The sequence below is a fragment of the Desmodus rotundus genome, chromosome 4, assembly GCF_022682495.2.
Source record: "Desmodus rotundus isolate HL8 chromosome 4, HLdesRot8A.1, whole genome shotgun sequence".
NCBI lineage: Eukaryota > Metazoa > Chordata > Mammalia > Chiroptera > Phyllostomidae > Desmodus > Desmodus rotundus.
Window position 1 is genome coordinate 90,048,213 of NC_071390.1, and position 20,102 is coordinate 90,068,314.

The 20,102-nt window shown below is 39.1% G+C and overlaps 1 protein-coding gene across 2 annotated transcripts in view; it reads right to left on the minus strand.

Annotated features, from left to right (window-relative positions):
• UNC5C (unc-5 netrin receptor C) overlaps positions 1–20,102 on the minus strand; it is a 348,264-nt gene that overhangs the window by 98,527 nt on the left and 229,635 nt on the right. For both annotated transcript variants that reach the window (XM_024574906.4, XM_024574905.3), the window contains exon 3: positions 18,161–18,304. In XM_024574906.4, the coding sequence (XP_024430674.1) occupies positions 18,161–18,304 (144 nt within the window). The remainder of the gene's footprint in view (positions 1–18,160; positions 18,305–20,102) is intronic.

The following is a 20,102-nucleotide window of genomic DNA, read 5'->3' on the forward strand; positions in this document are numbered from 1 at the left end:
TATTCTTAACCTCCCTCTGGCTATTTTATACCTACTATTTATGTTTCTTATTCCCTGTACCTTTCTCCCCATCCTCCCTCTCCCCATACTCCTTGTGATCTACATTTCTCTGACTCTGTTCCTGTTCTAGTTGTTTGCTTAGTTTTTGTTTTTGTTTTTTAGGTTCAGTTGTTGGTAGTTGTGAGTTTTTTTGTCATTTTACTGCTCATAGTTTTTGATCTTCTTCTTTTTCTTAGATAAGTCCCTTTAACATTTCATATAATAAGGGCTTGGTGATGATGTAACTTGACCTTATATGGGAAGCACTTTATCTGCCCTTCCATTCTAAATGATAACTTTGCTTAATAGAGTAAGCTTTGATATAGGTACTTGCCTTTTATGACTTTGAAAACTTCTTTCCAACCCCTTCTTGCCTGTAAGGTTTCTTTTGAGATATCAGCTGATAGTTTTATGGGAACTCCTTTGTAGGCAACTCTCTGACTTTCACTTGCTGCTTAAGAGAGTCTTAATAGACTCTCTCCTTATCTTTAATCTTGTGTACCTTAATTATGATGTGTCTTGGTGTGTTTCTTCTTGGATCCAACTTCTTTGGGACACTCAGAGCATCCCAGACTTGCATATCTAGATCATTTGTCAGATTGGGGAAGTTCTCCTTCATTATTTATTCAAATAAGTTTTCAATTTCTTGCTCTTCCTCTTCTTCTGGCACTCCTGTGATTTTGATGTTGGAATGTTTAAAGTTGTTCCAGGGATTCCTAAGTCTCTCCTCATTTTTTTGAATTCTTGTTCTTCATTCTGTTTCAGTGAATGTTTATTTCTTCCTTCTGGTCCAGATTGTTGATTTAAGTTCTAATTTCCTTCCCTTCACTGTTGGTTCCCTGTATAGTTTTCTTTATTTCACTTTTTATAGCCTTCACTTCTTCCTCTACTTTGCATCTGTATTCAGTCATTTCTGTGAGTATCCTGATTACCAGAGTTTTGAACTCTACATCTGATAGGCTGGCTACCTCCTTGTTGCTTAGTTCTTTTTCTGGAGCTTTCATCTGTTTTTTCATTTGGGCCATATTTCTTTGTCTTGGTGCACCTGTTACATTGTAAGGGGTGGAGCCTTAGGTATTTGCCAGGGTGGGGCAACCCACATGGCTGCATTGTGGTGCTGTATGTGGGGGAGGCATCTGAGAGGGAACAGTGACACTTGCTCAGCTCTAGGCCAGCTTTCAGTCACTTCCTCTGTTACCCACAAGCAAATTGAGCCCTTCTGGTGCTGATTCCCAGGTGGTGGATTTGTGCACATTTTAGGACCCTGTGGGTCTCTTCAACAAACTCTCTTGTGAGACTGGTAGTTTCTCCCACTGCCTTAACCCCCACAGGTTTTTACAGCCAGAATTTTTGAGGCTTTCTTTCCCTGTGCTAGAACCCTGGGTTGTGTGGTTTGTCTTGCTCCCCAGTTGTTCCTCCTGGCTTATCTGCATGCCAAATGTGGGACCACCTGGTCCACCAGCTACCAACTTACCATGCGTCCTCTCTGCTACGGCTTCCCATCTCCTCCCCTCCTACCAGTCTGGATGAATGTTTCTTCTTTACTCCTTGGTTGTTGGACTTTGATGCAGTTTGATTTTCTGGCAGTTCTGGTTGCTTTTAGTTTTTAAATTGGTTGTTATCCTTTTTTTTTTTATTGTGCAAGGAAGCATAGTATTTCAACCCATGCCTCCATCTTGGCCAGAATCCCCCAAATACATCTACTTTTTAAAAAATAATTCTGAAAACACCCATCTGATGTGGGGTAAGGTGAAGACATAATGACTGCAATTAGTTCTCAGATCAAATAACATTTTGACTCACTTCTAGTAAAATTAATCAGCATATAATAAAATGAAGGATGAGAACAAGAGAAGGTAAAGCATAGATGTATCCAAATAGTCAAAACAAATTCCTTTAATATTTGTTAATTAACTTCATAAGGCAGACACTTTACTAGGTAATTAGGATGAAGAAGTGAAAGATACAGAATCAAGATGACAAAGGTATGCTGAGTTATCTAATGACAAGCCTTTGTGCCATGCTAAGGAATGGCATGCCCTCAAAGGCTTCTAAGTGAAGGAGGATGATCAGATGTCATATTGCCCTCAGTGGGACAGATAGATCGAGACAGAAGGGAGTTTGGGAACCATTTGAATAGATCACAAGGGATTATTGTGTCCTGAAATCTGCTAGCGATAGTGGACAGAAAGAGAAAAAAACAAATTCTAGAAATAAACAGATCACACATTCAAGAAGACCTATTTTTGGAAAGTGCCAGGAGGGAAAGATAAGACTCTATTCTTAGCTATTGCAATTATTAAGTTGGAGCCATTGTTAAAGAAATAAAAGTAATGAATTGAGCAGAAGAGTGGGGATAAAGAACAAACTTACTTTGTTCCATATTCAGTTTGGTGTGTCTGTAGGAGATGCAAACACAGTTCTCAGCCTCAGCACTATTGACATTTATGACTGGCTAATTCTCTGTTGACAGGCGTGCTGTGAATTGTAAGATGCTTAGCAGCATCCCTGGAATCTACTCATTAGAAGCAAGTCACATGTCTCCCATTGGTGACAAGACAAATGCCTCTGGACAATGCCCTATGTCCCCCGAGAGACAAAATAACCCCAACTTGGGAATCACTGGGTCTAGAGCTTGGAAAAGAAGTCTGAGTAGAAGATATGCTTCATTGTCTAGGAGATAGCTGAAGTGCTGGAATAGATGGCATCACCAGGGGAAAGACTGAGTCATAAAAAATGAGGACACCGACATTCAAGAGAAAAAGCAGCCAGCAAATCTGACATGGTGTGAACCATGGAGCATACGAAAAAAGTAAAGACAAATGTCAGAGGAGCCAAGAGAATAAGGTTTTAAGAAGTTGGGAGGCCCACAGGACAAATGCAGGAAAAGAATCAGAGGAGAGAAGTTGTTGGCTTGGGAGAGTTAGGAGTGAGCCGAGCTGTGTTGAGGGGTGCAGAGGAACTGGGAAAACAACCATCCTGACAAGCTGCTGCTCTTAGGCAAAACTTTCTGGTGACAAAAGTCAGCAGCACCATTGATGGGTGGTGGGTTTGCGTAAAGCATGCTATAATTCTTCATAGACTATGGTGTTGTTTTTGGCACAGTTTTCACATTCCTGCCCCGTGAAAGCACCTCTTATGAGGATCATTGCTTCCTGCTTGAGAATGGTGACCACCTGTCAGAGGCAGAACTTCAAGGTTTTAATAGAACCATCATGGAATATCACATAATTATTTTATTTTAATGGTTTGGCTTTGAAGTCTCTAAACATTTTATCTAATTTCTAAAATGATCTCACATGTAACCCTCCACAAAGCAATACTACTTCCTGAGAAATCATTTTAATTTCTGCCATGAAGCCTCTTTTCTAGCTTTCGGGTCGTGTAATGAGTGGAGGAAACATTGCGTCTGTCCAGCACAGCAGCTGCTGCTTTCAGGATGCCCCCACGTCACCCTGCAAGCAGAGGTGGCTCGCCTTGTAAGCACACCCTTTATTATTCAGACAGATGTGATAGAAGGCAAGCCAGGTGCCTTGCAGGCAGAGAGAACACACGGCTGACGAATGAATAAGCATGAGAAAGGGACACTTGTCAGCTAGGAATTAGATGTAAAACAGAATGGTTCAGAATAATGTGGGCATTTCATCAGGAAAAATGATGAATTCTGGCCCTTAGAAGACCTTTAGTATTCTAGATTTCTGTTTCCTTTCCATTAGTTCTAAGACTGCTACCAAAATAAGTATAAAGTCCTTTCATTATAACCTTGATTACTTTTGAAAAGTCAACTTAGCCTACCTCTGATTTAGTCATTGATTCTACCAATTAAAAGAAATATCAGCTTTGTCATATTTGTGTATTCAAAGAGCTATTTACTTAGGAACATGAATATTGGCTTACTAAATCCATAAAGAAAAATCCAATCAGCAAATGTAGAATTAGATCTGAAACTATATGGGTTTCTATTTACCATTTACACAGTAATCAAAGAAAGTCTTTTAGAATGCAAACACATGTGTGGATGCAAACAGTGTCTTATTTTTTACCAGAGAATTTTGATGCGTTCAATGATTTTTTTTGCACAGTAATAATACTGCAGTTACAATTTTTTTGATGATATGGGATAACCTAATTCAGGCATTCTACAAAATATGACCTCTGCTTTTTGACAGTGTGGTAAAGAGAAGAGGAGGTTAAATAGGAGTTCAAAGTCTCTGTGGCCTTCACCTTCCTCATTTGTAAAATGAAAGTGAAGGGCTGGATGCTTTGGAAGGTCTCCTTTGTTGTAATAGCCTATGACTGACTAGAGTAACGTTTTAAATGTGTATTTTAGAAGAAAAAAGATTATCCTTCGTCAAATAAGACACTTCTTGGCTGTGATAAATTTTTAAGCAACCACACTAATTATCAGTGTCCAAGAGTAATAATAGAATAAATTATTTCCTAATAATCTAGGAGTTGGTACATCTTTGAAGAGAACAGCTAATAATTTTTATCTCAGGAAAATGTTCATGGAATTTTTGGACACAAATAGGTATGGATAACAGCTTGAAAATGAGAGAAGGGGGGATTTCTGAAGATTCAGTATTAAAAATATCAGAAAATTCTATAAATCCAAGGAAGCATCACCAAAGCAGATGCATATTAAAGCTTGGATGATTGTGAATACATTTGGAAGTACTTTGAAACAATGAATTTTCTGTGTCCACGGAGAGATGGGAAAGGAAATGACTACCCAAAACAGTACACAAGAAAACCCATCATGTCAGTGTGCATTTTTATGAAAGGGGCAGAAATTCATGTCTCCCTCCCCAACTGACATCCCTCCAGCTACTCTGCCTGACACCTTATGAAGGGGTGAGTGTGACCTACATTAAAAAAATCCAAGGGTATACAGGCCACAGTTCTGAGTATAAAGGGCCACACTACCATCCAAGCACCTGTGAGCCCTACCGATTTAGGGAGGAAACTAGGAAAAATATCAGCAAAAAGATCTCCCTAGGGTGCAGGCAGGTTCCTGATGCTACTGTCTTTGAAAGGATAAGAAACATGGTTGTACTCCAAGTTTTTAAAAGTTATTTACATTTCTTAAAAATGTTTGTTCCCTCAGCAACACTACTTCAATATGCTGAAAGAATTATTAGAATAAAATAATTTTTAAAAGACAAAATCTTGGAGATAGGACAGGCTAATACTATGAACTCAAGAATTTTCCGAAGGGTATGTTTCAATAAGCCTTTCTAGTGGAAATTAAAATTCTTAAATTCCATAAAATAAGATAAATGAAATATTATATTACTAATATTGGTTACTTTGTGTTGTTAAGACTCATAGGGTTAGGTGAGTATTAAGAACTATTGAATCAGAAAAGGTCTTGAAAATTATAAAGGACAAAACATATATTTTTTAAAAATTATGAAAATTATTTCTATTATTATTCACATGGTTCTGGTATGAAAGATTATTAATAACATTAGTAAATTTTCAACATGTCATTCTCTTCCATAAATTGGCCATATAGTCCATAAACCATATTTCTGATATTCCTTACTATTCTTGTGGAGTTCAGGGTTTACTGCTGTGTTTTCCACACTGTGTGTCATGACTCCTTAGAGGGTTATATACAGACTTAATGTATGAGAAACCAGGGTTAAAAATATGAAATTAGGCCCTGGCTGCTATGGCTCAGTGGACTGAGTACCAGCCTGTGAACTAAAGGGTGGCTGGTTCAATTCCCAGTCAGGGCACATGCCTGGGTTGCAGGACAGGTCCCCAGCAGGGGGTGCACAAGAGGCAACCACACACTGAGGTTTCTCTCCCTCTCTTTCTCCCTCTCTTCCCCTCTGTTTAAAAATAAATAAATAAAATCTTAAAAAAATATGAAATTAAATAATAGAATGCCTCTGTGATTACATGGCTTCTTTTTCTACCTGCGTCAGGTCTCCTTATGCCTTTCTCTTGTAAGGACTCTTGTGGTGGCATTTAAGACCCTCCTGGATAATCCACGATAATCTCGCCATCTCAAGAACCTTAATTTAAGCACATCTGCAAAGGATCTTTTCCCACACGGAAAGTAAAATTTACAGGCTCCAGACATTAGGACCTGATACTTCTGGGGCCATTATCCAGCCTACAACAGGGGTTAAGAGAGTGCAGCCTGGATCCACAGCCTGACTTTAACCCTAGCTCTGTGCTTAATACGGTTCATGTGCTTTGGTTTCTTCATCCTGAAATGAGGGCAATTCCAGTCTGTACAGGGTTGTGAAGATTAAATGAGGTAATGCACGTGAACACGCTTAGGACAGGGCTGTTATGTAAAAACCCATTATAAATGTCCTCACGTATTTAGATAAACACTCCATCCCACCCCGAGTCAACTTTCAAACTTCCACAGAGTTTGTCCTTGTCCTGATAATTAATTAAATAAATTATTTAGTTATTTCTAAGACGCCACACTCCATGTACCAGAATTAAGCTTCCTGCCTCTCAAATACAGCTGGTCTTGACAAAAATGTTCTAGAGCCAGGGAAGTTCTGTACTTAGAAGAGTTCCATGTGGAGTTCCCTGCCATTGGCCATCTTCTGTACTCTGACACAGGCCTGACCTTGAATTAAGCAAATATAGCTGATTTACAGTGATCCACACTTTCCTACTTTCCAATTACTTTTCAATTAATTTTTTGCATGCTCAGTGAAGACATACTGAATACATTTCTAACTCTTTAAAAAATTGTTTTAATGTATTCTTAAAGCGCTCCTCTAGTGAATAAAATAATTCTATGGTCACATATAGTAATAGTACCTGTGTTATTAAAGGGAAAATGTGCCTTTCTTCAAATAATGATAAAAGGGGCTAATTATGTTGTCATAGTAGAATATAACTTATGCTTAAATCACCAGATCCGGCGGCTAACAGGAAGTAACTGCTGTGAACAGACCAGTACAGCAAATTTTGGGAGAATTAGGTTAGTCTTCTGCATTTTGGGCACTTATTAAAAGTGAAAAATGCCTGAGTTAAGGCCATAGAACCCTAAAAAGTTTATCATGGTTTTATCTTTCAGGAATAGAGTATCTTATCTTTGCTAAAATTAAAAAAAATAATTGAGGCTTTTATATCCAGCAATTGTGTGATTTTTAAATGTAAGAGATATAGTATGCAAAAAATGGATGGAATTCTCTTTTCTTTATTTTAAAATTTTATGTATTTATTTTTAGACAGAGGGGAAGGCAGAGAGAAAGAGAGGGAGAGAAACACTGATGTGTGCTTGCCTCTCAAGAGCCCCCTACTGGGGACCTGTCCTGCAACCTAGGCATATGCCCTGACTGGGAATCGAACTGACAACCCTTTGGTTCACAGGCCGGTGCTCAATCTGCTAAGCCACACTACTTGCTTTTTCTTCTTGAATATCATGAAATACAACCCCCCCAAAAAAAACAACAAAAAACCAACCAACCAACCAACCAACCAACAACAATAAACTATATGAAGTTCCCTCAATGGTTACATAGAAAAGTCAAGAATTGCCACGTTTCTGAAAATCTTCAACATGAATTGGACTGCAAAAAGAAAAGTTTCTTTAAAACTCAGATTTACCATTTCTTAAACAAGTGACTTAGGCAAGTGACCTGTTTCGGTGCCTCTGTTGTTATTTGCAGAATAAGGCTCAGAATGGGACCCATCTCACAGGACTGTCGGGGGCCCTGATGAGAGCTAACAGGCACAAGGGGCTTTGCACCAGAGCTGGGCACTCAGTAAGGATGCCATCAATGGTGGCGACTAGGACACATGATTTCTTAAAGCTTAATGAAAATGAAACATTGTGATTGGTTCCTGTCATTTTGTAACCTCATTTTGCTTTTAAAAAAGCTGTTTATGCATCACCCATGGACACAGACGATTATGTTCTTAAGGCCAGGGGTGGGGGCAGGGGTTGGGTGGAGGGGGGCAAAGGAGGAAAAATGGGGGATCTCTGTAATAGTGTCAACAATTTTTTAAAAATCCTGTTTTGACAACTCTTAGGAATTCACCACCAAAACTTTCATAATAGCATAGCTCATATCCAGGGACAGAGGTTAGAATGATCTTTAAGCAAATAAGCAGATTATCGTGGTGAAGTGTTCAGTTGTGCTGAGGCAGGACTATTTCCCACTGCACTGAGGTCGTTTAAACAGAAAATCTCTAGTGAACAAAGTCCCCGCAGACAGAAAAACAATTTCAGCCATTCTTCTTGGCTTTGGGACATTGATAGGACATATTTGTATTCAGAGAGTTTTGCTGAAGTTTTTTTAAAATAAATATTTTAGAACTAGAACTCCAAGTGACATCTGTTACAAAGAAGAGGAAGAGAAAAACCCATGCAAGCCATTATTTTATATTTACACCTCATCTTTAGTTTCAGGAAAAAAATGATTTTATGTCGTCACAGTGTTTTTTTAAGGTATGCCCTAAGGATAAATAATAAGAAACATGCCAACTTTATGGATGAGGTACCTGACATATCAAAAAGTCAGGGCTCTCTAGGAGAGCAGGAAGAATGCAATGATTGCAGACGAGCTTTCTTGCAAATAAGCATTGTAGCCATGAACTTCCCTTTTCATATACATAAAACATTATTTAATGACACATTTTGATCTGGTGGGTTACCCACAGAAGATTCCCCCTCAAATATAACTAATGAGACAGTGTTCTATCAATTGGATGTCTTCCTCTCAGAATAAATATGGGCTATAAATGTCTGTAGATTTGTGGGCCTGTATGAATCTCTGGAGTTTGTGTCCAGATACAAAAGCAAAAGTGTTTGGAAAAATACAGACGGATCCATCAGGTATATGTGACAGTTTTTAATCTTGAAGTAGAAATGACATGATTTAATAGTATTTAATATAATGGTTTAGAATTATATAAAACAAGGAGAAATTTAGTGTTAAAATTCCTCTTATCTAAAAAGTCTAAATTCTATGATTAGTTATCATCTAATTGAAAACATGGCCTCTGTAATTTACAGTGGGCTTATTGGGGTCTTAAATGGTTGCACAAGCAATCAAACCACACCTCAAAGAACAGGTCATTTATTCTGGTGTGTCGGCAACTCTGCTAAGCTCTATCAAGACATTTGGCATTAAACATCTAGATACTGTCCTAGGATAATGTAAATATTTGAGACTACCTGGTTAAAGAAGTACATTATTTGGTTAAATTGCATAATTAATTAACTTTTGCTTTATACTAAGTAGAATAGATAAGAAGTGGAAAAGGACATAGAAAGCCATGAGTAATGACTTCTGTATAAAAAACCCAACATAATAGTTCACAAGATTACATATATATTTAATTGGAGATACTCTTACCCCTACTATAGACATATTAATTCATTAATTCCTTTAAGAGATTTATTAAGTTCCCACACTGAGTCCAGCATCATTGCAGGCATTTTGAACTCATCAGTGAGCAAACCAAACAAAAATCTTTACCCGTAGGGACCTGACTTTCTAAGGGGTTGGAAGTGATAGACCACGAACCATGAACGTCATAAATAAGTAAAGATGTAGGAGTTCAGAAGTAAGTGCGTGCTATGGGGAAAGTGACTAAGTGCAGAAGCGCAATGGCGGACTGAAGTGGAGGAAGCATAGAAGCAATCACTTCAGGCTGTCTGATGCCCTTACTTTCTTTGGGTAATAAAACATTTTCACTAAATGAACAAATGATTAGCATTCAATAGCATCATCACTTTACACATCATATGCCTTCAATTTAACTCAATTTCAATTTTATATGCTTTCATTTACTTAACACCATCCACATGCAAGCTGCTATTTTTAGGTATTGGGGATGTTGACCTTTAACAAATAGACAGCAAATATTTTGCAGCAAAATGGGTTTTTTAAGAACAACAAAAAATTGCAATTTAGGACATACAGTCTAATGGCGAGTCACACACAAATCCAGAGAAACAAAGAAGAGGCATGCTCTCTTGCAGACACGGGAGGGCCTACTGTAAACAAAGAGTCCATTGGAGCAAACTAAAAGTTTGAGATATGGTAACTTTTCATTGGCTGAGTTATGTCATTCTCCCATTGGCTGAACTATTACTGGTCCAGGGGGAATCTTTTCTTCCTCTTGCTGAGATGGTCAAGTACTATCACGTCCTGTCCAAGATGCAAGGCATGCCATTTCCTGCTGGGGTCAGTAGGGTGTGTGGAGTGCTGTATACCTGAGAATTCTCTCTTCTAGCCTCTTGACTCTATTTTAAATGAGGTTTATGTTTCTTAATTTTCACAGGGACATAATGAAGAAAATAAAATGCTTGACCTTGTGAAGTGTATATTCTAATGATGCGCACAGTCAACAAAAAAGAAAACAATGAATAAGAGAAATGTTCTCAAGAAAAGTAAAGCAGGTTTGGGTTCAGGGAGTGACTTGGTTGCAATCAGTAGGCTTTAGGTAAACTGGTCAAGGTCTACCCCTCTGTTGAGGTGACACCTTGGCAGAAATCTGAATGGAAGAAGGAAGTGAGCCATACTCAGAGTTGGGGATGTTCCAGGTGGATGGAATAATTATTACAAACAGCCTGTATCTGGAATAAGTGTATTGCATTCTGGAAAGAAGGAAGTTGCTGTGGTTGGAGCAGACCAAGCAACGTGTAGAGAGGCAAGAGTCTCAGGCTGCTTATACTTTGTCATAAATAATAGTGAGCCTATAATACCATGCATGTGGAAATGCGATGTTTTTGTGAACTGCCACTGTACACAGAAGTTACTGTCAACTGCTCTGTTATTTGTATCCAGTGTGTTGGTTCAGGGTTTGGACACCGCTGGTGGACTGACCGACTTCTTCATGTACCAGCTGTGTGAACTCAGGCAAGATCTTTAGTCTCTCTTTGTTCTCAAACTCCTCATCTGTAAAACCATGATAATAACACCTATCACATAGAGTTGTTGTAAGGCTTGAATGAGGTAATCCATGTAAATGTTGGTCAAAGGGAACAAACGTTCAGTTATATGATGAGTAAATTCTGGGAATGTGATGTACAGCATGGTGACTGTTGTTAATAATCCTGTATCGTGTACCTGAAATTGCAGAGACTTTCATCCCCTAGGACTGGTTGGTAGTCCAGGATTGGGGCATGAAGTGGTAAAAGGAGACACTTTTAGTTTTGAAAGTTAACTTAGTATTAAAAGGTTTCAATATACACACCTGAAGTTGTTTAAATTGTATCATTAAGCGTTTGCCTTGTGTCTGGCACTGTGCCATATGCTTTACATGTTTATATAATTTAAAAAATAACCGTGTCATTTTCATTTCACTGTTGATGAAACTAAGGCTCAGAAGGGTTAAGTCGCTTGGCCAAGGTCACACTAGAAAGTGATGTAACTAGACTGACTGGAAGTCAACACGGCCTCAAAGCGGGTGCTGTAACCACTCCTGTGCTACTCCTTTTACATCATAAACACCACCCCTGACACATTATCAACAACAGCAGCCATATCGAAATCAAGACCTGTCCTGTGGGAGGAAAGGCAATGTTGGATGACATTTTGCCTACAGTACATTTTCCCACGGTAATATTTGGGAATTTTCCCACTGGCCTGTAACATGGGACCCTGGAAGAAACCACCCCATGAAACTGGCCGCTGTATGGCCAGACGGGCTCTACTTGGGACAGTCGTCACCGTGTTTGTTTGGGTTCTCTCAGAACAAATGTCTCTGCCTGTGTGTGAGGCTGCAGCCCTGACCCAGGACACTTGACGCTGCCCTTGGCAGATGTGCCCAAGTGTAGAGCAGGTATATGATGTCCTCAGCTCATGCCTGGCTGATTGCAAACTTTTATGTTTCCTTTCTTTACTCTGTCCTGATTGTCTCACAAATGTATTTTTATATTTTATATAGTTTGAATGTATTATAAGAAAACTTAAATACACGAATAGCCAACATTCACTTCTGCTTTGTAAACTTCCGAAAATAGAGCATTTTTCATGAAACAACCATGGGCCACTCAAAGGACACAAAATGAGAATAAATCTAACTGGGTGAGAGGCAGTTGCAGTTATTTGACCTCAGAATCATGGTTATTTTTACCTGAGACAACTTTAAGCTTTAGCTGAAGTCTATGTGACGGCCATCTGTTAAATGTTACTGGGCAAACTGCCAATCTGCAAGTTTACTGTAAGACTAGGGACTCACTTGTTAGGGATCAGCCTTGGCAGGGAGAATTTGGAATTTAACCTGTTAAAAAAGCTCATGGATATGGACAACAGCGTGGTGATTGCCAGTGGGGGGTGGGGGGTGCTGGAGGGGGTAGGGGGGTAAATGGCGACGGCAGGAGACCTGACTTGGGGTGGTGAGCGCACGATACAGTGCACAGATGATGGGCAGTAGAATTGTGCACCTGAAACCTGTGTAATTTGGTTAACTAGTGTCAGCACAGTAAATAAATGTAACCATTGTTTTCCATGATGTAAATCTTTATGAGCAAGTCTCACACACTGGATGGTATTCCTTGGCCATGCACACTTAAGTTAATTACAAAAGTACAAGCGAACAGCTCTTCAGTCTTATTACACGAAGATGAACGGACGCTATGGACAAATTAATCTCTTCCTAGAAGAGTTTGTTTTTCCATTATTTGGAAATGTGAAACTACGTTTAAAAGCTATGAAGTGAACAGTAAATATTATGTAACAAGTTGCAACGGAAGATGGGGCTCTTACATATATTTAATTTTCATGCGAATAGAGATATATAGAGAGAATATTATATATACTATTATATGTTATATATATATATGAAATTGGCACAAGAGAGTCATCATTTAGAACTATGAAGCCCTTATGCCAGCTTTTTGGCAAGAAAATTTAATATGAAGTATAGATTGGCAGTTTTAAATATTTATTATGCTTAATATTAATGAACATAGCAATGAAAGATACAGTTTTATATCATTGTGCCTCTTGATTATAATTAGAAGCTAATTTTGAATTCATTTAAATATTTCACCACAATAATTACTTTTTTGTTTCTTTTTAAAATGTTTGAAAGTAACTTTCTTTCCTTCCATAATTAATAAAATAAATTCTTCAAGATTTCTGGTCGACAATTGTAGTGGAAGCGGTGGTATGCCAACAAGAACCCGTTCCACAACTGACCCTGCCTGTTGGGAGTGCTGGCGGTCCCGGTGCCCACCACTCGCCTGGAATTACCCTCCATTGAGCAGAGCGGACTTGTCCCCAGTCACACAAGCTGGTGGGATGGGGCTAAAGGAGGGCACCACACCCACTGACAAGTCTATTGGGGGAGTAAGGGTCTTCTCGTTTCTTACGTCTCAAGGTGGGACAACTCTGGAGGGCCATCTGAGCTCCAGAGTTCATTGTTTGTTGTGCCGGCATCGCAGCTCCCTTTCTCCCTCTGCCCAATACTACTGCCTCGTTCCTCCGTGGAATCGTTCTTGAGAGAACTCTTTACTACATTTTCCCGCACACGTGTCTCCATCTTCATCTACATCATACATAATCCTCATAAGAAACCTCTTTAGATATGCTCAGAGAGGAATGAATAATATAGACCATTTTAATAAACTTAAGGAATTTTTTAATAATGGTTTTAATTCAACAAAATTTATTAAACATTAATGATGTTCTAGGCATTGTGCTAAGCACTAAAGATAATAAAGATCAACAAAACTGAATTGAGCAAAATTGATCTTAAGGAACTTGCTGGCATGACACACAGATATGACGAGTGAACATAATTCAAATGAGGCAAGCCCTAAATGAAGAACATGGGCAGACTGCTCTGAAAGCATTGAGAAAGGGATGCCTACCACCCTGGAGACCTATGAAGCAAGAATGACTTCAGTAAAGACATTTGAAATTAATCCTTAAAAAGCTCAGGACTTTTGAATCATTCTTTTCTCTTATTCACATACCACATCCAATCTCTCAACAAAAGCCATTACCTTTGCCTTTAACTATATGTTGAATCAAGGTCACACACTTCCACTGCTTCTAATCTATGCCCACCTATAATCTTTCACACTTGCAGCCCCATGACTGGTCTTCCTGCTTCTACCTTCACCCTTCATGGTCTATTCTCAACACAGCAGTCAGGTGATTCTGCTAAAATAAAGTTCAGACCATGAATTCCTCTGCTGAAAATGTTCCAAAGTTCTCATCTCTCACTAAGAACTGAAGATGTTATACCTACAGGGTCCCAGGCCATCTCCACACTGCCCCTCCTGCCCTTACCTCCTGCCCTTACCCCTCTCAGCTCATCTAAGTGTCTCCTCTCATTCACCCTCTTCCAGCCACTCTGGCCAATTTGGTCTTCTTGTACCTGGCCAGCCTCCTGCCTCTGAGTATCTGTCTGTACTTGTACCACTTGCTGCTCCCTTTACCTGATTCCCTCACACCCTTCCCTCAGGGTTCTTCACTGACAACTTCTTCCTGAGGCCTTCCTTGACCACCCTCACCTAGCTCTACATAGTCCCCTTTCCTGTTTTGTTCACAGAATTTACCACTTGCTCTGTATCCAATTATTATTTATTACATTTAAAGTTTGCCCTTCCTCATCAGAACATAAGCTCCAGGAGGGCAGGGACCATCACATGTTTTATGTCTGGTTCCATACCAAATACCTATAATTCTTTTGAGAACGGAGAACATGTTCACTAAATATTTATGGAATTTTTACTAATAATGAAGGGAAGAGAAGGGTGAAACCCTTCATTATGAACAAGAGCTGAATGCATAGAAATCAAAGTATTTCTAATGGAGCACAACTAGAATGGAGAAATTCTTGGTGGGCAGAGCTGCAATCATAAGCTGGATGTGTAAATCATGAAATACGATGTTATGGACTGAATCGTGTCCCCTACAAAATCCATGTGTTGAAGACCCAACCCCTAGTAACTCAGAAGGTGACTTGATTTGGAGAAAAGACCTTTAAAGAGGTAATAAGTTAAAACAACGCCTTTAGGATGGCCCTAATCCAAAATGACTGATAATATTAAGAAGAGAAATTTGGACCTGGCCAATTATAGAGAGAAGACCATGTGAAGACACCTAGAAGCCAAGGGCAGAGGCTAAAGACGAAATCAATACTGCTGGTGCCTTCGTCTCAGACTTCTGGCTTCCAGAATTGTGAGAAATAAATTTCTGTTGAGTTCCAGCCAAGATGGAGGCATAGGTAGAAAAACTTCACTTCCTCACACAACGAAAAGAAGGATAACAACCAGTCTAAAATCAATAAACAACCAGAACTGCCAGAAAATCAAACTGTATGGAGCCCCAACAACCAAGGAATTAAAGAAACAGTCAACCAGACCAACCAGACTGGTAGGAGGGAGACAGACAGACGGGCAGACAGGCAGACAGAGAGAACCCTCAGCAAGGCAGGGAGAGGCTGGGCAAGGCAGCTGATCAGACTGTGCAGTGATGTGGGGCTGGCTGAAGGGGAAACTGAGATTCAGAGCTGACTGTGGACTATGGTGGGAGTTGCCGTGGTGGGAGAAACTCCCAGTTTCACACAAGAGTTTGTTGGACAGAGGGCTAGAGCTCAGCAGGCCAGCTGCATTGTTCCCTCTCTGGCCCCTCCCCCACAGGCAGCGCTGCAGCGCAGCAAGGAGAGTTGCCTTGCCGGGGTGAACACCTAAAGCCCCGCCCCCTTACAACTTAACAAGGGCCCTGACACAAAGAAATATGGCCCAAATGAAAGAACAGAGCAACTCCAGAGAAAGAGCTAAGTGATGAGGAGATAGCCAACATATCTGATGGAGAATTTGAAGCCCTGGTAATCAAGAAGCTCACAGAACTGATAGAGCTTGGCCGCAAAATGAAAGAACGAATGAAGGCTACCCAAAATGAAATAAAGCAAAATATTCAGGGAACTACCAATGACAGGAAGGAAACCAGGACTCAAGCAATAATTTGGAACAAAAGGAAAAAATAAACATCCAAATGGAACAGAATGAAGAAACAGGAATTCAGAAAAATGAAGAGAGGCTTAAGAACTTTTGGGACAACTTTAATTGTTCCAATATCCAAATTATTCTGCCAGAAGGAGAAGAACAAGAGCAATAAATAGAAAACTTATTTGAACAAATAACGAAGGAAAACTTACCCAGTTTCACAAAGGAAATAGAATTCCAGGAAGTCCAGGAAGCCCAGAGAGTCCCAAAGAAGCTGGACCCAAAGAGGAACACACCAAGGCACATCATCTTTAAGTTAGCCAAGATTAAAGATAAACAGAGAATCTTAAAAGCAGCAAGAGAAAAGGAGACAGTTACCTGCAAAGGAGTGCCCATAAGACTGTCAGCTGATTTCTCAAAAGAAACCTTGCAGGAAGAAGGGGCTGGAAAGAAGTATCTGAAGTCATGAAAGGCAAGGACCTACATACAAGCTTACTCTATCCAGCAAAGCTATCATTTAGAATGGGAGGGCAGATAAAGTGCTTCCCAGATAAGGTCAAGTTAAAGGAGTTCATCATCACCAAGCCCTTATTATATGAAATGTTAAAGGGACATCTCTAAGAAAAAGAATATCAAAAATACAAACAGTAAAATGACAACAAACTCACAAATATCCACAAATGAATGTAAAAAAACAAAAACACAACAACGAAAACAAAAATTAAGCAAACAACTAGAACAGGAACAGAATCAAAGAAATGGACATCACATGGAGGGTTTCAGTGGGGAAGGGGAGGGGAAGAATGGGGGGAAAGGTACAGGGAATAAGAAGCATAATTGGTAGGCATAAAATAGGGAGGAGTTAAGAATGGTATAGGAAACAGAGAAGTCAAAGAACTTATATGTACAACCCATGGACATGAACTAAGTGGGTGAGGAATGTTGGAGGGTTAGGGGGTGCAGGAGGAGGGACAAAAGGGGCAAATTGGGAAAACCGTGATAGCATAATCAATAAAATATACTTAAAAAATAAATTTCTGTTGTTTAATCCACCCAGTCTGTGGTATTTTGTTATGGTAGCCCTAACAAATTAATATAATGAGATATGCTATTGTAAGGAATTTTGACTTTATCAGCAAAGTCAAAATTTATCACATAAACTACAGTAAAATTTTAAGCAGGGAGAGGCGATGTGTGACCTGAGTTTTAGGATGATTGCACTTGTGGTGATATGAAAGGATTGGAAGAAGGAAACGGTAACTGGGAAGTTTCAGCAATGACTGTGGTCTCCATCAAGGTGAAGGGCAGGAAGAGGCAAGCATATGGAACTGGGGAAGCATCAGAACCAAGATTTTTGGAACTTATCTGGACACAGAGATACGTGATATTGGCATCTGCCACAAAAGAATGCTTAGTAAAATTCAGACATGCAAAGGGGTTCAGATAGCACAACTCACATGGATTTCATGGGTTTCATACTTAGGAACATTTCTCAATACGGAAACTTAAAGCAGATTATAGCAGTGTTCATGTTGCTCACAATGTGAATAGCATTCATTGAAAAAAGGAGTCTGCAGAGAAAGCTGCCGGGTATGTCTCCTTCTTGGGGATAATATTAGCATGTTAACTTAGCATATTGAATATTAGCACATTAAGGAATCAGAGAAGTTGTGCAATGAAGAAACTTCTATAACTTTGGCCCCCCAAAAAGATATTTGCAACATATATTTGATCACAAAACGTTTTTTGCAAGGCACCTTTGAAGCTCTCCCTGAACATGAATACTCTAGAAATTAACACAGTGTGGAAAATAGTGGTAATTTTGATGTGCGAGAACATTTCCAAAATAAACAGAGAAGCCCTGTCTGGGTGATCTTTGTTTCCAACAGCAAAACTAGTCAACATTGTCTTAACAAATTGGCAGAAAAAACTCATTATAGGAATATAGTTGGTTTTCCCAACCTAATTATTACCAGATTTTTAAAAATTAGGATCTTTTGAAAGTAGCACTAATTTTTTTTCTGTCTTGAAAGGAAAATTACTCATTGTCTTGATGCAAAAAATGAAATAATATACTGATGACTTAAGGGAAAAGCATAGCTCAAATGCAGAAGAAATCTGAGAGCCACTTCTAACCAGGGTTCTTTGACACTACAGCAATGAGCCTAAATTTCCCATTTCCCATCGTTTCTGAAACCCAGAGGCCCAGGCACAACGACTCACATGCGATGCGCACATAGGCCTTCCTGCTCTTTGTGGTGCCCGCTGAGCTCCAGGCCACACACTGGCACCAGTAGTCTTCGGGCCCGAACAGTTCTTCCACTTGCTGGCGTGAGATCTCAATGCTCACTTCCCGGACAATGAGACCTAACACGAGAAAGAAGATTTAAGTCAGAAGATTTGTAGTAAAGAAATACAAAATATCATACCACGTTTCTTCCCCTCAGTGATATTTCTTGAGGCCGCAGGTCAACATCCCAGATATTGCCTCTCATCTCCTCCGATCTTCCTCTGGCTCTCGTAGCTTGACTCATCTTCATTCTCTTATTTGCTATTTCAAATCTTCTGGATTCTCAGAAGATGAAAGTGAAGATGTATCACTCCACAAAATTACACTTTTCCCCATATTGCCTAATATTCCTTCTCCACCAAGTTATCTCCTTCCAAATATTTAAATGTGAACTTGAATTTTACATCTAAGGATTCTACTGCAATCATATAGGTTGTGGGTAAGGTATCCATATGCTATACACAGACTTATAGACCTAAATCCACCTAGAAAGATTTCATTCACATGAAATGAGAGAGAACCACCTAAAACTATAATTATAAGTGTATAAGTTACAAATCTATATACCTATATATCACCTATTTCTCAGGTTTTGTTATATCACTTAGTAATTATAAATATGTGGTGATCGTTGAACTGAATTACTTCAACAGTTGTGTTTCATTTAGTAAGGTCGACTGTTTTTCTTGAAAGATAGACTAGCTATAGTTAACAATCCTTTGCTATTCTATCAAAGAATGTATGACTTTAGGTTTTTATGTATAATATTTTGAAAGCCCAAATGTTTCTCTGTAATTGTAATGTGGTCAAAGTCTTCTTAAAGATAAAGTGGCCCCCAGCTAAAATGCTGGAATAATTGGAATTTGTTTCACAGAACTATATACAATGTTAAATAACAAAAATTGAACTGAGAATCTGGGAAGATCATTTTAGGAGTGTTTACCTTCCAGAGATCCATTCTGCAGTGTGTGCTTGGCACCGAACAAAAAGATGATCTAAATGGTAAATGGGTAACTGTCAGTTTCCCTGTGGCCTGAACTTGCACTTTACAGGTGGACAGTGTGTTGAGAGAACTGACGGGGGCTCCCTCAGGGAGTGGAAGGATTTTCTCTGCGTCAATCATGAGCACAGGAAGAAAGATTAAACATATTTATATCATTCATTCATTCATTCATTGAACAAATATTTATTAAGGATCAATTATACAAAAGATACTGCACTAGGTATTTAAGGAATGACAACTAAGATGGTGATTGTCTTCAGTGAACATAAATTATTGTGAGGTGGGAACATATTAACTACAGATTATATAATTTATTATTTAGTTATAATTGTGTTCAGTACTGCAAAGGAGATATATAAGGGCAGGTAGAATGAATAACAAGGGGAATGAAAGATCCAACATGAGCTGAGTTGGTTAAATTATGTGGGAAGAGCAACAGGACATATGGAAGAAGCAAGGAAGAGAATGAGAAGATTGAGGCCTCAGAAGAAGACAATTAAGCCCCAGACACAGAGAAAAAGGGCATGAGATGAAACTAAAGCTGAAAAGGGTCCAGATTATACACAGTCTTGTAGACTAGTGGTTCTTCATGTGAACCCCAATAGTTTTGTTAGCATCACTTTGAATTTATTGGAAATGTGAATTCTTGGGTCCCACTTCAGACTCACTGAATTAATAACCTTGAGAATCAGGCCCAGCGAACTGTGTTTTAACAAACAGTCCAAGAATTCTGATGCATGCTACATTTTGAGAACCACTGCTGTATACCATGTTTAGGATTTCAGATTTCTTCCTGAGAGCTATGGATACCACTAAAGTGATTTAAGCAAGCATATGACATAATCAGATGAGAATTAAAGAAATATATATAG